The following is an 18970-nucleotide window of genomic DNA, read 5'->3' as shown; positions in this document are numbered from 1 at the left end:
CGAGAGGGCCCAGCGCGCCAAGGCATGGCTGCGTAGCGTGGGCCAAGCGCGCGCATGCGTGGGCGCCCTCGTGGCTCCGTACGTGTGTGTGTGTTTGTGTCCATGCACAATTCCTAAATCTATTAGGATTTGGTGTATGATTAAAATCCTATTCCTAAAAGGATTATTTAATTAATTAGAGTCCTTATAGGATTCTAAGTTTAATTAAATCGTATCATATTAGGATTCCAATTCCCTTTCCAAACCTCTATAAATAAAGGTCTAGGGTCATAATTTATACACATGGGATTGAAGTATTCTAAGGGTAAGTTTTTGAAAGAAAAATCAGCCATACACTTGCAAACACTTAACCGAATTTCCTAGTAACCTTAAGGCGATTCTAGTTGGTCTAACTTGAGGCGGATCCGGACTGTAACACCCCGACAATTCTCTCTTTTCTAAAATAACCTTTTAATATAAAATATAGAGAATTATCAAGGCATTATCGCCCGTGTGAAAACGTAACGGCTTATTCAGAATTTTGCAGCGGAAAACATAAAACTAATTTGAGGTTTATAGGTAATTGATTACAGGTTTAATCCCAAAACCAATAAACGAAAATAAGGAAATATAAATAGTACGACAAATTTCAAATCCAAGTTAACAAATTAAATCACTTAATTAAACAAATAGAACTATAAGCTCTCTAATCCCGATCCCAATGATGCATCATCTTCAAACCTGTAGATGGGCAACGCTTATTGATCCTTAGAGACTGCTCACCAAAGATGGGTCATCACAGGATCAATAGGCATAGCCATGATCAACACACACAAACAAAGCACGTAATCAGCAAAGCTGAGTACTACATACTAAAGCAATAATAATCCTAACATGATACTATTAAACATAATTAAGGGCAGACAAAGCATGATAACCTGACGACTATACTTAACTAGACTAAGCTAGACTGGACTAGACTTTTATAACAATAATATTAATTTAATTGAAATAGGCAATGGACCGAGTTTTCTAGCTAGGCGAGGTACGGGCGCGACTCCGTAACCTCAGTGACCTGCGATATCGAGGAACGTTTGACTGAAAATAGGACGCGGTGATCAATCCGGTCCGAATGAAAGGCCATGGGCTACCACCATGAACCCCAACTCCTGTTTGTCCGTCACTTTAGACGTGCACAGTCTAAAGCTATTGCTACTCAGTTTCACTTTACGTGATTTACAAATTGACACCCTGTTATGACTCAACAATCACATAAGGCATGCAACTCACATTTATTTATAACTGTTTTTATCTTGGAATTGAGTAAGTGATCACAAAGGCATCAAACAAGACTCATTCCAATTAACTCTAATCTTTTCTTTAATACGGATCAACCCCTGAATATGGGTATAAGGTTTCAACTTACTAAATGAGGTCCTCCGCCCTCATAAAGTAGTGAAAAGCTAAAAAGGGAACAACAATTAACTGATCTGAATTATATACTAAATAATCTAGTGTTCCCAATAAAACATGTTTGCATCAATCTTCCATACTAACATGTTATAATCCTCAAAATGCAATAAAGGTTTAATATGTTCACCCAACAGTATCGAACATGCAATTTCAACCTGACTAAGTTCATCCACAACATTAACATAACCAAGTTCATCAATAATTCAACATGGTTTCAACAATTAGCACACATTCCAAGCACACAGGTATGTACGTACCTTGTGTAAACAAACTGATAGGCCACTTTAACACTTTCAAAAGTCGCCTAAAGAGAATTCTCCGCCTAAAACAACCAACAAGTAATCCCAATCAACTTCTAGTCATTGGCAACCATAATTAAAGCATTCTAAACGTATCCTAAACATATTTAGAGCTTTCCCCAATATCAAAACTTAAACATTTGCTTTCCTAGCATCATAATTATTGAACTAGTGATTGAAATTCGTTGAAAACTTTTGCAAACATCGTACTTTAAATTTTCAGCAATATAAATTCATTTAAAAGCTTCCCCAAGGTCAACCTACGTTCCTAGTATCTCAAAACAATCAATTCAATAATCCATACTCAACCTATCATGATTAATAATTATAAAAACCTTGAATTTCATACTTTAAACAATCAAAAACCAATATTTCGATGTAATTAGATAATCTGAAAATTAATAACTTTATTATAAAATTCATATAATCTCAAATTTATAATTTAAATCACAAAACCCATAACTTTAATTCAAGAAAACATAATTTAAGTTAATAAATTATGATTAAGCCCTAATCTTAATTTTAATTAATCAAAACTGAAAATTAATTCGTTTTTAATCTCAACATCAAATCTGAAAATCACATTTACCCTAAAAATTATAAATTTAATTTAAGAATATAATCTAAATTAACAAACTTTAATTTAAAATAATTAGTTACTTAGGGTTTAAGAAATAACCAAATCAAGAAGAGAGTGAAGAGCAAGGGCGCCGGCTGGGCAGGGAGCGACGGCGGCCACGGCGGTGCAGCACAGGCGCAGGAGTGCGGTGCGGCACGACTGTCAGGTGGCAGCGACGGTGGTGGTTGTGCTGATGGTGAAGCAAGAAAAGAAGAAAGGGGAAGCTTGTTGCGTGCGTGGAGGAGAAAGGAGGGAGACCGCCGGAGGTTGGGAAGCGTGGCAGCAGTGACAGGCGGCGGCAAGGCTAGCGGCGTGTGGTGGTGGCTGCCGAGCAAACAAAACCAACAAAATAAAGATATTGAAAAAACGAACGAGAGGGAGGACGAAGCAAGAGAAGAAAAGAAGGAGTTACCGATCGACGGAGGAGGTGGTGGCCTAGCAACGACGGCGGCCAGGCAGTAGCTGGTGCGGCGGCTGTGCGACGCTGAAGGAGGTGAGGGCTGCAGGTTCACGTGAAGGAGGAAGCAAGGTTTGAGGGTTTTGGTGTTTTTGGTTTCACGTGAAATAGAAAGAGGAGGGAGTAAAGAATTTGAGTTTTTGTTATTTGGGCTTTATCAATTTGGGCTAGAACTAGGATTGAGTTTAAGTATTTGAATCCAAAACCAATTAGGATTGTTTTCCAACTTCAAACGGTTTTCGTAATTCGATTTCTTTTCAACAAAAGTTCTAAAATTATTTTAATTTCATAAATCGTTGAAATATTTAAAACGTATAAAAAATAAATATTCGTTACTTAAATATTTATTTCAAAATTCGTAAATTCTATTTTAATATAATTACTTATACGTTAAAATATATTAATAAAATGTATAAAATTACGGGGGATTACAATCTACCCCTCTTAAAAGAAGTTTCGTCCCGAAACTTGACACGAAAATTCACACATTTTTCAAAAGTTTTCAACTTATTCTTACTGTAGAAGTACTTTGTGCCACTCTTGTGCACTCTTTTGCCAACTCAAGGATGCTTGTGTTACTCATGAACACCTTTTTCTTATGCGGAGAATTTATTTACTTTGCACAAACATGTATAAGTTGCTAAAAATTAGCATAAAATGCATAAAATTGCTATAAAAATAGGTAAAAAGCGCGAATTTCTATCGCATTCTACCCCCTTAAAGAAAACGAGTTACGCCCTCGTAACTCATCTCAGGGAATAACTTTGGATACTTTCACTTCATCGAATTATGTCCCCAATACAATATTTTCACTCAAATCATTCCAGCAATGGGCTTCTACACTTTTTCCACACAATGCCTCAACATGTGACATCGTAATGCTCGCATGGTAACTATCGATGCACGACAATTCAATCAAATCTAAATGATCTCCCAACTTCTCTTTAAAGTCAATAGTACATGCTCTCAACATATCTCCCATGGTTTGGTTAGTGCTCTCAAGCTGACCATCGGTTACAGGGTGGAAAGCAGTATCATTTTCAATGTTGTCCCCAAGCTTCAACTGGACCTTATTGCCAAAATTTCAGACTTTTGTGCTCGGTAAGGATCTTACATGTTGCCCTATAAAGGTAATGTCTCCGAATATTCGCATATAACACAATAACAGCTAGCTTTAGGTCATGAGTAGGTTAATTAGCCTCGTAAGGTTTCAACTGACGTGACAACGAGTGCGGGGGTCAAATGCTCTTTTACAATCTGGAAAGCTTTTACACATTTCTCCCTTCACTCAAACTTTGATTCCTTTTTCATCAGATTGGTCATTGGTCTTGCTATCTTCGAAAAGTCTCTCGGAAACCTCCTATAATAGTCCAATAGGCCTAGGAAACTTCAAACATTAGACACGTTCTTTGGAGTAGGTCACTCACTCACAGCTTGAACCTTAGTAGGATCTACAGACACTCCTTCTGCGCCACTTTCCTTTTCTACTGAACCTCATTACGCCTTTCATGGATGTATAACTCTTGGGCTTCAATCCTAGTATTTCACCAATTCATATATTCCCTTCTTTTCAAGACAACAAATTTCTAACGATCCTGGACCACTCCAACCGTCTCTTAGATTTATTCCCTTACGTAACATAGTTCTCAATCAAGTTAGTCCTTCACTTTTCCGTTGGTGTCACTTATACACATATGACTTCAAGATTTGTATACTTCATCTAATAAAACTAGATTCTTCCTAAGCGTCTCCAAGTAATCCTCAAGTGTTTGTCATGCTCTTTCTCATTCCTTGCATAAATAGGGATATCATCAATAACATCATAACAAACTTAATTCGGAATTCGTAGAAAATCTCATCCATCAAATCCATAATTATGGCATGTGCATTGGTTAACCCAAACGACATTACTCTAAACCCATAATGACAATAACGAGTCCTAATGAGGTCTTATAGGCCCTTATCAGCTATCCTCAATTGGTGATACTTCAAACACAATCAGTCTTCAAGAACACACTCGCCCAATTCAATTGACCCAATATGTCATCTATCCTAGGCAAAGGATACTTGTTCTTGATGGTTACATTGCTTAGCTCCCTAAAATCGATACACAATCTCACACTCTCATCTTTCTTCTTAATAAACAACGCCAGAGCTCCCCGTGGTGATGCATTAGGCCTAATATAACCCTCATCGAACAATTCTTGAAACTATGTCTTCAATTCACTCATTCCAAGAGGTGTCTATCAAGTGCTCTGGATATAGGTGTCGGTCCGGGATTCGACTCTATTGTGAACTCAAGGGCTCTAGCTGGTGACGTACTGGCAATTTCACTCGGAAACACATCAAAGAATTCATTCACCATGGGAACGTCCTCGATCTTGACCCCAATTTCTTTACTCCCATCTAGCACCCTACAGAAAAATAGTTCACGCTCCCTATTCATCAATTTCCTCACTCGCATTACAGAAATAACCAAAGGTTCTTGGACTACCCAAAACATCTATACGAGGTCAATCTTCCAATATGGTTCCTTACATTTACTTTCTGAATTTCACAGTACGTCTATCTTAGACTTGTACAAACTTAGTCAATTCCATCCTAAGGTTTATGAATTCTTGTGCCTTTTGCTTTCTCATAAAAGGGGTTTCCTTAAGGCAGTAAAAAAAAAAACGGATCCCAATTGAATCTCTCAACAGCGCTAAGTCTAACCCCATTTTCTCTCCACCATAAATCAGCTTCATCTTCCAAGTACAGTACAACTTGACCCACTCTCATGTTCTCAAGACAGTTCAAATCCCCAAACAGTTTCTCGAACTCTCTAACCTAGTTCTCTAAAAAGTAAGATCAGTTTCCCCCTTAAAGTATGGTGACTTAACTTTGGCTAGTCTTTTTAAACATGTCCCCAGCAGAATCGGGACGCTCAATTCTCTCTTGGATCATCTTTTCCGTCAAGAGGCGAATAGCGACAACTAAGTCATTATTGCTTGACATTCTAGTGTGCGACCTAAAATTAATTACTCTACGATCCATACTCATATTTCCCCTCTACGAAAGAAATTTAGATTTGATCATAGAGATCGCATCAACAAACACTTATTCAAGAATGTACACCAATAATAGAGCAATCATCGTCACTCATTCAAGGAAATATCCCCATCAAGGACATACAATTTGAAAACCAATGAATGGAAGTTCAATCACAACAAATAAGTAATAATATTCCCATTCGGGTGCCCAAAATAAACTCATGATCATTTGGATTATCTATAATCTAGCTTTATTCCTCGAAACAAAATGTTGATAACACTTCCTAAATCGTAACATCGAGTTTGTCCTAAAATAAAGTAAAGGTTCTATGATATAAATTTAAACTACTGTTGGCGAATTATGGAATTCCCAAATTGGAAAAAAAAATACTTTAACTTCTATTGCTGACTCTATAAAGGTTTATTATATCCTTGAAAATAATAAAGAACATTTCAAACTTCAATAAACTTTAACCTTAAACTGTTGTAGCTTTGCTACTTATTTTTTTAAAACATAAAAGAGCTAATTAACTATTTATGACTTCAAAATATTTGTGGCCTCTTGCCTATCCATTGCTCCTGGAACTTGCGGAGTGACATTTAGATCTCAAGATCATCGAACTCTTCTTCAGGGTCTTCATCGGGGTCTTCCTCAGGGTTCGCATCTTCTCCCCTGTCTCCATCTTGATTAGGCTCACTTGCAATCTCCTGTTCACTTTCGAGCTCTGCATCTGAGTCACTAGAAATTTCGATGGTTGGCTCATGGGCCACTAGGTTAGGATTCTCTGCCTCAACACCTACATTCTCATTCTCCACAGCCACATCATTTTCCTCTAGGTCATTATTTACACTTATTCCCATAGGTTCTTCTGTAACTGAATCCCCAACATGACTCCCTACGATTTTACCGTCTCTAAACCCACTTTCTGCCGCTTCAATAACGGTGGTCAGAATTTCTGAATCATATTTCCATCTACCATCCCAAGTTCCATACTTAGCCAAGTTTGGAGTTCCATTATCAGAATGCATGTCTTTAAACTTTTCCTTGAGTTCTAGGTATGGAAATTTGTTAGGTAAGCAATTAATGATAGTGGCTGCTATGATATCCTTTCTCATTAAGATAGGTTGCCCTTGAACCTTAGCATAATATTCACATCCAAACACAATTTTCTTCACATAAATATCTGGGGTTTCTATATCAAGTTTCTCGAAGGATCCTATATTGGTATACTTGGAAAGAAACATTTTATCCCTGAAATACACAATTCAAGGTCTCACTAACGATTTTCCAGCCAAAACATAAACAAGGTTCAGTAATCGATAAGTTTGGTGGAATCAAACAATTCTTTATGCACTTGTAAATGTAACACTTAAACAATTAGCACATGCACATACATAACAATCAATTTCTTATCATTGACTAGCTACTAATGCACATATAATTCTATCTTATATGCCCTTCTTATACTACCCATCTCTCATAAACTAAAGCATTAGAATCATTTATATAACGAAATAAAAGGACCAAAATATAATAAAATTATAACGTAGAGTAATAACATAAATAAAAATATAACATAAGTAAAATGAAATAAGTTAAGAAAATGCGTAGCGAATAAATTCGAGAATAAAGTTATTAATTCGAAAAGATTTATATTTCCTAATTAACGAATTCTAACTCTTGAAACAACTTAAAAAAAATTGAACTCCTTTTTAAAAAAAAAATGTATTCATATTATTTTTATTTATTTGTTTGAATAATAAATAATAAAAAAAATAAATGTCCAAAGTATCACTTTAACTTGGAAAAATAATTTGATTTCGAACGTAAATAAGGAATATCGTATACTTTCAAACAAGGTAAAATGAAATCGGCCCCCCAAAAAAAAGTACCAATTTTTGAACACTATAATACGTAGAATCTCGATTTTTAAGAAATTTATTTTAAATAACTAGATAGTTAGGCGCCTAAAAATTTATTAAAGTAAAACCTTAGCTTCTAGATACCACTTTGTAACACCCCGACAATTCTCTCTTTTCTAAAATAACCTTTTAATATAAAATATAGAGAATTATCAAGGCATTATCGCCCGTGTGAAAACGTAACGGCTTATTCAGAATTTTGCAGCGGAAAACATAAAACTAATTTGAGGTTTATAGGTAATTGATTACAGGTTTAATCCCAAAACCAATAAACGAAAATAAGGAAATATAAATAGTACGACAAATTTCAAATCCAAGTTAACAAATTAAATCACTTAATTAAACAAATAGAACTATAAGCTCTCTAATCCCGATCCCAATGATGCATCATCTTCAAACCTGTAGATGGGCAACGCTTATTGATCCTTAGAGACTGCTCACCAAAGATGGGTCATCACAGGATCAATAGGCATAGCCATGATCAACACACACAAACAAAGCACGTAATCAGCAAAGCTGAGTACTACATACTAAAGCAATAATAATCCTAACATGATACTATTAAACATAATTAAGGGCAGACAAAGCATGATAACCTGACGACTATACTTAACTAGACTAAGCTAGACTGGACTAGACTTTTATAACAATAATATTAATTTAATTGAAATAGGCAATGGACCGAGTTTTCTAGCTAGGCGAGGTACGGGCGCGACTCCGTAACCTCAGTGACCTGCGATATCGAGGAACGTTTGACTGAAAATAGGACGCGGTGATCAATCCGGTCCGAATGAAAGGCCATGGGCTACCACCATGAACCCCAACTCCTGTTTGTCCGTCACTTTAGACGTGCACAGTCTAAAGCTATTGCTACTCAGTTTCACTTTACGTGATTTACAAATTGACACCCTGTTATGACTCAACAATCACATAAGGCATGCAACTCACATTTATTTATAACTGTTTTTATCTTGGAATTGAGTAAGTGATCACAAAGGCATCAAACAAGACTCATTCCAATTAACTCTAATCTTTTCTTTAATACGGATCAACCCCTGAATATGGGTATAAGGTTTCAACTTACTAAATGAGGTCCTCCGCCCTCATAAAGTAGTGAAAAGCTAAAAAGGGAACAACAATTAACTGATCTGAATTATATACTAAATAATCTAGTGTTCCCAATAAAACATGTTTGCATCAATCTTCCATACTAACATGTTATAATCCTCAAAATGCAATAAAGGTTTAATATGTTCACCCAACAGTATCGAACATGCAATTTCAACCTGACTAAGTTCATCCACAACATTAACATAACCAAGTTCATCAATAATTCAACATGGTTTCAACAATTAGCACACATTCCAAGCACACAGGTATGTACGTACCTTGTGTAAACAAACTGATAGGCCACTTTAACACTTTCAAAAGTCGCCTAAAGAGAATTCTCCGCCTAAAACAACCAACAAGTAATCCCAATCAACTTCTAGTCATTGGCAACCATAATTAAAGCATTCTAAACGTATCCTAAACATATTTAGAGCTTTCCCCAATATCAAAACTTAAACATTTGCTTTCCTAGCATCATAATTATTGAACTAGTGATTGAAATTCGTTGAAAACTTTTGCAAACATCGTACTTTAAATTTTCAGCAATATAAATTCATTTAAAAGCTTCCCCAAGGTCAACCTACGTTCCTAGTATCTCAAAACAATCAATTCAATAATCCATACTCAACCTATCATGATTAATAATTATAAAAACCTTGAATTTCATACTTTAAACAATCAAAAACCAATATTTCGATGTAATTAGATAATCTGAAAATTAATAACTTTATTATAAAATTCATATAATCTCAAATTTATAATTTAAATCACAAAACCCATAACTTTAATTCAAGAAAACATAATTTAAGTTAATAAATTATGATTAAGCCCTAATCTTAATTTTAATTAATCAAAACTGAAAATTAATTCGTTTTTAATCTCAACATCAAATCTGAAAATCACATTTACCCTAAAAATTATAAATTTAATTTAAGAATATAATCTAAATTAACAAACTTTAATTTAAAATAATTAGTTACTTAGGGTTTAAGAAATAACCAAATCAAGAAGAGAGTGAAGAGCAAGGGCGCCGGCTGGGCAGGGAGCGACGGCGGCCACGGCGGTGCAGCACAGGCGCAGGAGTGCGGTGCGGCACGACTGTCAGGTGGCAGCGACGGTGGTGGTTGTGCTGATGGTGAAGCAAGAAAAGAAGAAAGGGGAAGCTTGTTGCGTGCGTGGAGGAGAAAGGAGGGAGACCGCCGGAGGTTGGGAAGCGTGGCAGCAGTGACAGGCGGCGGCAAGGCTAGCGGCGTGTGGTGGTGGCTGCCGAGCAAACAAAACCAACAAAATAAAGATATTGAAAAAACGAACGAGAGGGAGGACGAAGCAAGAGAAGAAAAGAAGGAGTTACCGATCGACGGAGGAGGTGGTGGCCTAGCAACGACGGCGGCCAGGCAGTAGCTGGTGCGGCGGCTGTGCGACGCTGAAGGAGGTGAGGGCTGCAGGTTCACGTGAAGGAGGAAGCAAGGTTTGAGGGTTTTGGTGTTTTTGGTTTCACGTGAAATAGAAAGAGGAGGGAGTAAAGAATTTGAGTTTTTGTTATTTGGGCTTTATCAATTTGGGCTAGAACTAGGATTGAGTTTAAGTATTTGAATCCAAAACCAATTAGGATTGTTTTCCAACTTCAAACGGTTTTCGTAATTCGATTTCTTTTCAACAAAAGTTCTAAAATTATTTTAATTTCATAAATCGTTGAAATATTTAAAACGTATAAAAAATAAATATTCGTTACTTAAATATTTATTTCAAAATTCGTAAATTCTATTTTAATATAATTACTTATACGTTAAAATATATTAATAAAATGTATAAAATTACGGGGGATTACACGGACGTACTGTGGACTATCTACGGAGGGACGACATTTGGAGTCCTAAAGGCTTGTTCTTGTTCGGTTCGGGCGCAGCTAGGGAGGGCACGCTACAAAGTGTATGCTCCTAAATTATGCTAAATGATTATGTGTAAATAATATGTTTCCTGGCATTAAGGTTTTTCCGCATGATTTATGTTTTGTCATATGTATCATAACCTATCAAAAGCCACTTTACCAAACACTTTTTTTGGCTGTTTGACCAACATAAAAAGCCGACAACTAAAACGCTAGTGAAAAAGCTACCAAAACATATGCCAAACACCCCCAATATATGCTTCATATAGTGTGTTCACAGATGATACCTGAAAATTAATTCGAAAATAGATGATACTTGGAAATTAATTCGAAAGGGTAGTATGCTTTGATCTCTGATGGTACTGCTAAGGGTTCGTCGGGCTTGGCTGGAGCAGGAGCAGGAGCGATTATACTGGACCATCTAGACATTCTTATCTTCATGCTTTTAGAGCTGAGGTTATGGCTCTTGGTCAAGGTTTGGAACTAGCTCGTGAGCTACAAGTAAGCAAGTTAGTAGTCCAACTCGATAACATAGCATGCATGTGTGCAAGCCTGGAAGAGTATGTTAGTGAGTCGAGTTGGGAGGTTAAGGTGATTCGTGTGTACCGTGAAGGAACTCGTGTGACGGATTGGCTAGCTAGTCATGGTGTAGCTCAACCTCAAAGGGTTATGATCGTTGAGCATATTCCTATAGCTCTTACTAGACTTTTAGACGAGGACATTAGATGGGTGGCTTTCCATATTTCATTCCTCATTAGTTGGTTTTAGTATTTTGTATTTTTCTTCTATTTTTGGATTTGTATCCTCTTAAGCATCAAAGAAAAAAAAAAAAAACTAGCTCCCAGCCTATATATATTAAACAACAACTTGGTTTGGTTCATTACTTCGTTAGACTTGTTTGGCGACATGGTAGTATTACGGAGTAGTAATTTAAATATTTTCTTCATTATTTTGTTTTGAGCACCAGTTAATAGATGATATAAGTAAGGTAAAGATAAAAAACCATTTGGTCAAATATTCGTGCAATTATCCACCTAGTACTCCGTGCATGATAAATTTTGGTCATTTAACATGTAGAAAAGTGATAAAAAACCTAAAACAAAATCCCATATTACTATATTAGTCATATACAAAATAAAATAAAAACCTACGGAGTACATCATTTGCAAATATTAAATGAATTATAGTAAATGACATAAATTTCAACCAAAATCTATGATTTGATTTTTATAATGTCATATAATAATTACTCGTAATTAGAAGCATTGTTTTGGGTGGTAAAAATAATTATTAAAATGGAAAAGAAAAAAACAGAAAATGTGATACGGATTATTCCCTCCGTCTCTCTCCTGCTTCGTAGATCTGAATTCTGAAACACACTCACTTACACACCCAACACAATCATAATTCCAACCAAAAAAACTGATTATTCCGATTTTTACTCATTTCTTCTGTTTCTCTCTCCTCTCTCTCTCTCTCTTCTTCCGCCATTGTTGAATCCCAAGCTTTCTCTCCTCTCCCCTCTCTATGTCTGTGCTCTCTGTATCCTTGTCTCTCATCTTGGTACATTGACCACTTTTTGCGGACTCATTTGTTCGATCCTTTAACTTGGAGATCACATTTTCACGAACCCTAGACGATTTGAGGTTGTATTGTTTCACAGTAATTAGTGTATAAGTGAAGAAAGAAACACTGTGATCTGAAATTCCGCCTTTTTTCAGGTCAGATTTTGTTTTATTTATTTATTTATTTATTTTTATCTAATGTAAATTCATGTTATTTGTAGATTTTTACATCTTATTTACTTATTGATTGTATGATTAGTTTCGTAATTTTGATTGAGATCTGTGTTTGTGGAATTTTTATTGTAGGCAGAATTGTTGGTGTTTGATTCGGGAGGTTATGCTTTTCGCAATTCTTGTGATTTGGGATAATTGGACCATTCATATGATTTTTGGTCTTCGTCTGGGGGGTGGAATTACTGTTATTAGATGAACTTTTGAAGGGGGAGAAGTGGACTACAAATTGGACATGAGAAGCTCTTGGTTCAAAAAACTGTCGCTCATTTTTGGTCATAGAATACGCCATAATTGGTTCCTTTTGTGCCTATTTAGTATTCTTGCATTAATTGTGCTTCTAGGATCGTCATCATCGTCATTGAGAGAATTTGATTCGTTAGGAGCTCCTCGATTTCCCAATGTTTACACCAATTATAGGAAGTTGAAGGAGCAAGCGGTAGTCGATTATTTTGATTTGAGGTTTCTGGCTTTGGGGGCTAATCCTAGGCAAAAGGAGCTTTCTCTTTGTGGGAAGGAGAGGGAGAACTATGTACCGTGTTACAATGTAAGCGACAACTTGGAGGCGGGGTTTAAGTATGGTGAGGAGTTTGATCGGCATTGTGAGTTGTCTCGGAATGAAGAACGCTGTTTGGTTCGGCCTCCTAAAGATTATAAAATTCCCTTGCGTTGGCCTGCTGGTCGAGATGTGATTTGGAGTGGAAATGTGAAGATCACGAAAGACGATTTCCTTTCTTCTGGAAGCATGACTAAAAGGTATGATTTTTTGTCTTCAAAACTATCTTGTGTCAAGAAATGATTGGATCGCTTCATTTATTTATTGTGAATTTTTTTTTACCAATTGAATGTACTAGGATGATGTTACTGGAAGAGAACCAAATTGCTTTTCACAATGATGATGGGTTGATCTTTGATGGGGTGAAGGATTATGCTCGCCAACTTGCAGAGTCTATAGGGCTGGGTAGTGACTCAGACTTCGTTCAAGCTGGTGTAAGTTTTTCAATGCTTGACCTCTGATGAGATGCGCCAGGGGTGACACATTGTTTGTGACAGTCTTTCAAATGAAAGAATAACTTCTTAAAATTTGTTTAACACTACAGGTGCAAACTGTGCTTGATATTGGCTGTGGTTTTGGAAGCTTCGGGGCCCATTTAGTCTCACTAAAATTGATGCCTATTTGTGTTGCTGCATATGAGGTGACTGGAAGCCAAGTTCAATTGGCCCTTGAAAGAGGTCTTCCTGCAATGCTTGGCAATTTTAGTTCTAGGCAACTTCCATATCCGTCATTGTCGTTTGACATGGTTCACTGCGCTCAATGTGGTATTGATTGGGATGGAAAAGGTAAAAGATGGTATTGTGCAATTGATTACTTCTTAAATTTTAACATTTGCTCTCTGTATTTTCGGAAAGCCAGTTTGGTTGTATCCTTTTCTGTGCTATAGTGAATTTGGGAATGAGAGCATGAAAGGAATGTAGAGTGTATTTATCTTCTTTCTCTTATAGCATGGTTGTCCAAAGAAAGCAAAACAATATTCAAACCGTACTACCTTTGTGGAACGAATAGGTTTTTATCTATTTGAGAATGCTAAGCATCAGTATGAGGGGTAGGGGCACTTTAGGGAATATCATTATGATAAAGTTGTTTGTACCCTGAAGAAGAAGATAGTTAGTTTGTTAAGGTAGAAGCACTATAAACAGGGAAAATCAGAGAGAGAGAGAGAAATCATGTTGAATATTCATGAGAGTTTTGCTTATTTTGTAGTGCGTTAATTGGGAGAGAATCAAGCCTCGTGAAAGCTTGAATATCCTTTTCATTTATGTAATTTCAGTTTATTAATCGATATCATCTTCGTCTTCCCTTATATTCTTCCATTAGCGGTGTCTAAGACTCTAAGCTAAGTTGATTCTTAGGAGAGAAGAGTAAGCATAACGGCAATGGCGTATTGTATCTTTTGCTTGCTGATATGACCGTTCACAGGAGGCAATAAGAGAATTGCTAATTTTGGTTGGTTAGGAGGAGGGGTTGGACTGATTTGCATCTAACTGATGATTGAGGGATCCTTCTGCTTGATACAACCTCTATATTTTAAAGTTTTAGTGGTTTGGTTTTTGGTTTGCATCACTCTATCACCTTTAAGCCTTGTTTGGTAGTTAGGGTAATTGTGCAGTATTAGGTGTCTAACTTGTTGAGATGAATTGATTCGCGTAACAGCATATTGCGAAGTTTTAGGAGTCTTTTATGGATTCTTATGTGTTCGAGAAAGAGAAACACTAATTTTCTCTTCATGTGCTGAGAGCAAAAGGGCATGTCTGTCGTATTGTTTTCTGTTTTGGGGTTACGTATGTAATATCAGGTTTCTTGAATATTAATGGATTTCTTTCCATGAAAGTCAGAAGAAATGCACTGTTTTTCTAAACACTCCCCTTTCCCCCAGAAAATTAATAGGGAAAAGGAGTATGGGAGTTCGATTGAAGTTGTGAAAAGGTATTGCCTGTGTTGCAGACTTGCAGCTGTAGATAGGGAAAATAAACTGGCATAAAGTGGGTTGGGTTTTGAACTTTTGATGTACTATGTGCTATCTTACAGATAACATTCCAGGAGGAGATCTTGAAACAATTTTTCGTTTGAAGTTCACATTTAGGCTTTTAGAGTTTTAGCTATAACTGTTGGTCCTGTAGATTATGAAACTACCTGCTATCTGTTTCAAGTATTTGTCTAGCGATGTGAGTTTTTCCAACTAGATGAGGCTTCTAACAATCAGTGCCCTCAGTGGCCAATTATGTTAATCCTGTGCGGAACCCACTATGATAATGCTTTCCACTTTAGTTAAATATATTCACATTTATTACAAAATCTCAAACTGATCTAATTTTATAAACTGGCCAGTACAGTTTCTTTGCCATTACTATTCCAGTGGCTATGTAAGTCCAATTTGGTAATTTATGTCTAGTTGATGCAATTTTTGGCCGGGGGATAGTTAAATCAGGTTCAACCCTACAGTGACTGTTGTAAATTTTTTTCGTTAGAAATCTTGAACTTACAGAATGCCTTGAAACAATTTTTATTCATATATCCATCCTAATGATGGTTTGTGGAACAGATGGAATGTTTATTATTGAAGTGGACCGGTTGCTCAAGCCTGGAGGTTACTTTGTATTAACCTCTCCTACAACCAAACCACAAGGAAGCTTGTTGGCAACAAAGAAAGGCAACATGTTGACACCAGTTGAAGATTTCACCCAAAGGATTTGCTGGACTCTTCTGGACCAGCAAGATGATACTCTTATATGGCAGAAAACTGCGGATGCAAATTGCTATGGGGCTAGGTAAAGGAAGCCGCGTAACGACTAATTGATGTTTACTTTGTCAGTCTGTATTTAGTTTCAAATATAGCCATTTATGTCGAAGCATGTTGCTTTTGTGGTGATTACATGGTCTAGTTGAAACAGTGTTTTGTAAAGGTTCATTCTCCTTTTGGGTTGGATTTGTAGGAGACAAGGGCTGCCTCTTTGCCAGGATGAGCATGAAAGTCAACCATATTACCACCCCCTTGTGAAATGTATCAGTGGATCACGCAGTAAAAGATGGACTCCAATTCGGAACAGGTCCAATGGTTCTCGGTTGACCTTGGAAGAACTTGAAGTTCATGGAAAGTATTGCTTCAATTACATTCTTGTCTTAGTGAGTTGCAACTCGTTATTGATCAGGCGTACTGAAATACTGGTTTGTTGAACCCCCACCTCCCAAAAACTGCAGGTGTTCAATATGTAGAGTTTTATGAAGAGAGGGAATATTGGAAGTCGGCCCTTAGAAACTATTGGTCTTTGCTTACACCCTTGATATTCTCAGACCATCCAAAACGCCCTGGTGATGAAGACCCATTACCTCCGTATAACATGGTACGCAATGTGATGGACATGAATGCTTATTATGGGGGCTTGAATGCTGCACTTTTGGATGGGAAGAAATCAGCATGGGTCATGAACGTAGTTCCCGTGGGTAGTCGCAACACACTCCCCCTTATTCTTGAGCAAGGTTTTGCTGGTGTTCTGCACAACTGGTAAGGTTTTATGTTTATAATGACAATCTTCCAACACCTTGTAGAACAAATCGTTATTATGAAGATTATATAGAGGTAGAAATATTATCATTGATTGATTTTAAAATATATTGATAAAATAAATGGGAAAAAAACAACATTCTGAACATTCTTTTGAGTACAAGTCTAATTATGTAGTACTCCGTAGTTTCTCTGATTTTTATGAATGTATATTAAATGTAAATGGTCAACATTCGACTTTGAAAATATAGGTATTGTATGGACTTATAGAGAGTAGGGTCTTGTACTCCTTCTGTTCACTAGTAGTTGTTCCAGTTGCTCTTCATGGTTTCAATGCCCACCTTTGACAGTTAATATCTTTAGCTACATAAAGTTGATAATTTGGAAGTGCATATCCAAATAAATCTATCAAGACTCCACATGGTTATAATTTATTACTTCGTTTATTGATTAGTAAAGGATCCGGTCAAATTTTACAACATTTGACTTTGATAAAGCAGCTGGAAGGAATCTTATGGAGCTTACTAATTAGTTACCTAAATTTTGTTTTCTGGAATTTTCTTGGATTGCCTTCTAAACTGATGGTTTGTCCTTATGGAGTATATGAGCTTGGATTAGGATCTGGTTGTTTCTTCAAATTTATTGGGCAATAAATCTCATAAATGGAACATTTTGTTACAGCATTGAGTACTCATCTTGTTTATCAAATTGTTTTTAGGTGTGAGCCTTTCCCAACTTATCCTCGAACCTACGACATGCTCCATGCCAATGGTCTTCTTTCACTTCTCAGTTCAGAGAAATGCAGTATGATGGACTTGTTTTTGGAAATGGATAGAATTCTGCGGCCAGAGGTATGCTTTCCTGTTCTTGTCTTGATGCTATTATAAGAAACATTTCCTGATACTGTCAACTTGTTGAGGTTTGGGTGGGGAACAGAGTTAGGAAATCTAAACCATTCCCTTCTCTCTGTTTATTCATATATATCTAATATTTGTTAAGTATTTTGTATAAGCTGATGTTGGCCGATCTTGCTATTGGGTATTGTGTTTTGTTACACATGTTCAAGTTGTGAAGTATTGACATAAACTTTGTATTCCTTACTAGGGTTGGGTTATTCTTTCTGATAACGTTGGAGCCATAGAAATGGCACGCTCACATGCTACTCAGATCCGCTGGGAGGCTAGGGTGATTGATCCACAAAACGGAAGTGATCAGAGGCTTCTTGTTTGCCAAAAGCCGTTCTTGAGAAAATAGTCATTTTATCATCGAGTTTTACACTGCAAGGGCCTCTGAATTGCCAACTCTGGTAAGTGGTAAAGTTTCTACAACTGTGGTTTTATGGTAATAATGTTGTATGCAAGTGTAGGAACTCATCTGTGCGGAGGCTGTTGTTTTTTGGGCAGAGTTTTCACGAATATACGAAGTAGTATGGAAGCTGCTTGGGCTATTGACGAATTTGGGTTGTCTTCATCCTCGACTATTGGTAGGTTGAAGTTGTAGATTAGGAGAACATATTCATTGCAGAAAAAGGCTGCAAATTTTTTGGCCAGGCATTTGTTGCAATTCATTCTTTTTTTCATTGTTCCACAAGGTTTTGGTTTCTGTTTTCCATTGATTATTATTATTTTGGTATTGATCTTTGTAATGAAGAATTTACCCGACCCGACTATCTGAAGAATACTAGTATAGCATTAGCAAGAATATGTAACTGTAACAGGTGACATATTTCTTATTTCTCGCTTCTTCTACTTAAATGGGAGGTCTTAAGTTAATACTCAAAAAGATCATTGCTCATATTATTGCTCAGACTTGCGCTAATCTTGCTCTAATTGCTCAGAGAAGCCAAAAGGATTTTGAATTAGCTCTAATTGCTCAGAGAAGCCTTTTGAACTGCTTGGCGAGAGATTCTATATTACTACTGCTTTCGTCATCCATGACATTGAGTATTACTCCGTACATAACAATATCTTAATTAACCACTACTTCAATTTTATTGTTTTGTTAATAATTACTCTTCAACAACTTAAAAATGGAGGCCTTAATTGGTTATGGTGTTGTTATTCCTATGGAGGCTTTTGTCACATCACAATTCACAAGATATGCCTTTGGTTTGGGTAGAATATGGAGTCATGGAGATAGATGGATGTGCCGAGGAAGGCCACGAATTTTGTGATAACTAGCAGCTGGCAGCGCGCGCTGCGCGCAGTATGGCTGGAAATTTTTAATTTGTTACCGTTGGTGTTCTAGCATTCTACAAGTATATGAAATAGCCGTGTACCGCAAAAGTGAACTTATTAATCAACATACAAGTTCGGATATTTCGGATTTGATATCCC

The 18970-nt window shown here is 36.6% G+C and overlaps 1 protein-coding gene and 1 long non-coding RNA gene across 3 annotated transcripts; one reads left to right on the top strand and one right to left on the bottom strand.

Moving 5' to 3' along the window:
* Window positions 1-518: 518 nt before the first annotated feature.
* LOC130470609 (uncharacterized) lies at window positions 519-10706 on the bottom strand. Its single transcript, XR_008931328.1, has 7 exons — window positions 10241-10706; window positions 9889-10152; window positions 9168-9232; window positions 2783-7108; window positions 2431-2694; window positions 1710-1774; window positions 519-754 (listed from the first exon to the last, which is right to left on the bottom strand). It is a non-coding gene; the product is annotated as an uncharacterized lncRNA (long non-coding RNA).
* Window positions 10707-12124: 1418 nt separating this feature from the next.
* Window positions 12125-18366, top strand: LOC110806172 (probable methyltransferase PMT5). Of its 2 annotated transcripts, XM_056841117.1 has the most exons (10): window positions 12127-12498; window positions 12649-13329; window positions 13428-13563; window positions 13674-13914; window positions 15675-15900; window positions 16066-16224; window positions 16332-16634; window positions 17353-17485; window positions 17739-17947; window positions 18038-18366. In XM_056841117.1, the coding sequence occupies exons 2-9, from the start codon at window positions 12809-12811 to the stop codon at window positions 17886-17888; spliced, it is 1869 nt and encodes a 622-aa protein (XP_056697095.1). In that variant the 5' UTR covers window positions 12127-12498; window positions 12649-12808; the 3' UTR covers window positions 17889-17947; window positions 18038-18366. The 2 variants fall into 2 exon arrangements, with proteins under 2 accessions (XP_056697096.1, XP_056697095.1); XM_056841118.1 differs by lacking the exons at window positions 17353-17485; window positions 17739-17947; window positions 18038-18366 and having other exon boundaries at window positions 12125-12498; window positions 16066-16227; window positions 16331-16498.
* Window positions 18367-18970: the final 604 nt, after the last annotated feature.

The sequence above is a fragment of the Spinacia oleracea genome, chromosome 3, assembly GCF_020520425.1.
Source record: "Spinacia oleracea cultivar Varoflay chromosome 3, BTI_SOV_V1, whole genome shotgun sequence".
Lineage (NCBI taxonomy): Eukaryota > Viridiplantae > Streptophyta > Magnoliopsida > Caryophyllales > Amaranthaceae > Spinacia > Spinacia oleracea.
The sequence above is the reverse complement of the archived record's forward strand: the minus strand, read 5'-3'. Positions and strand labels throughout refer to the sequence as shown.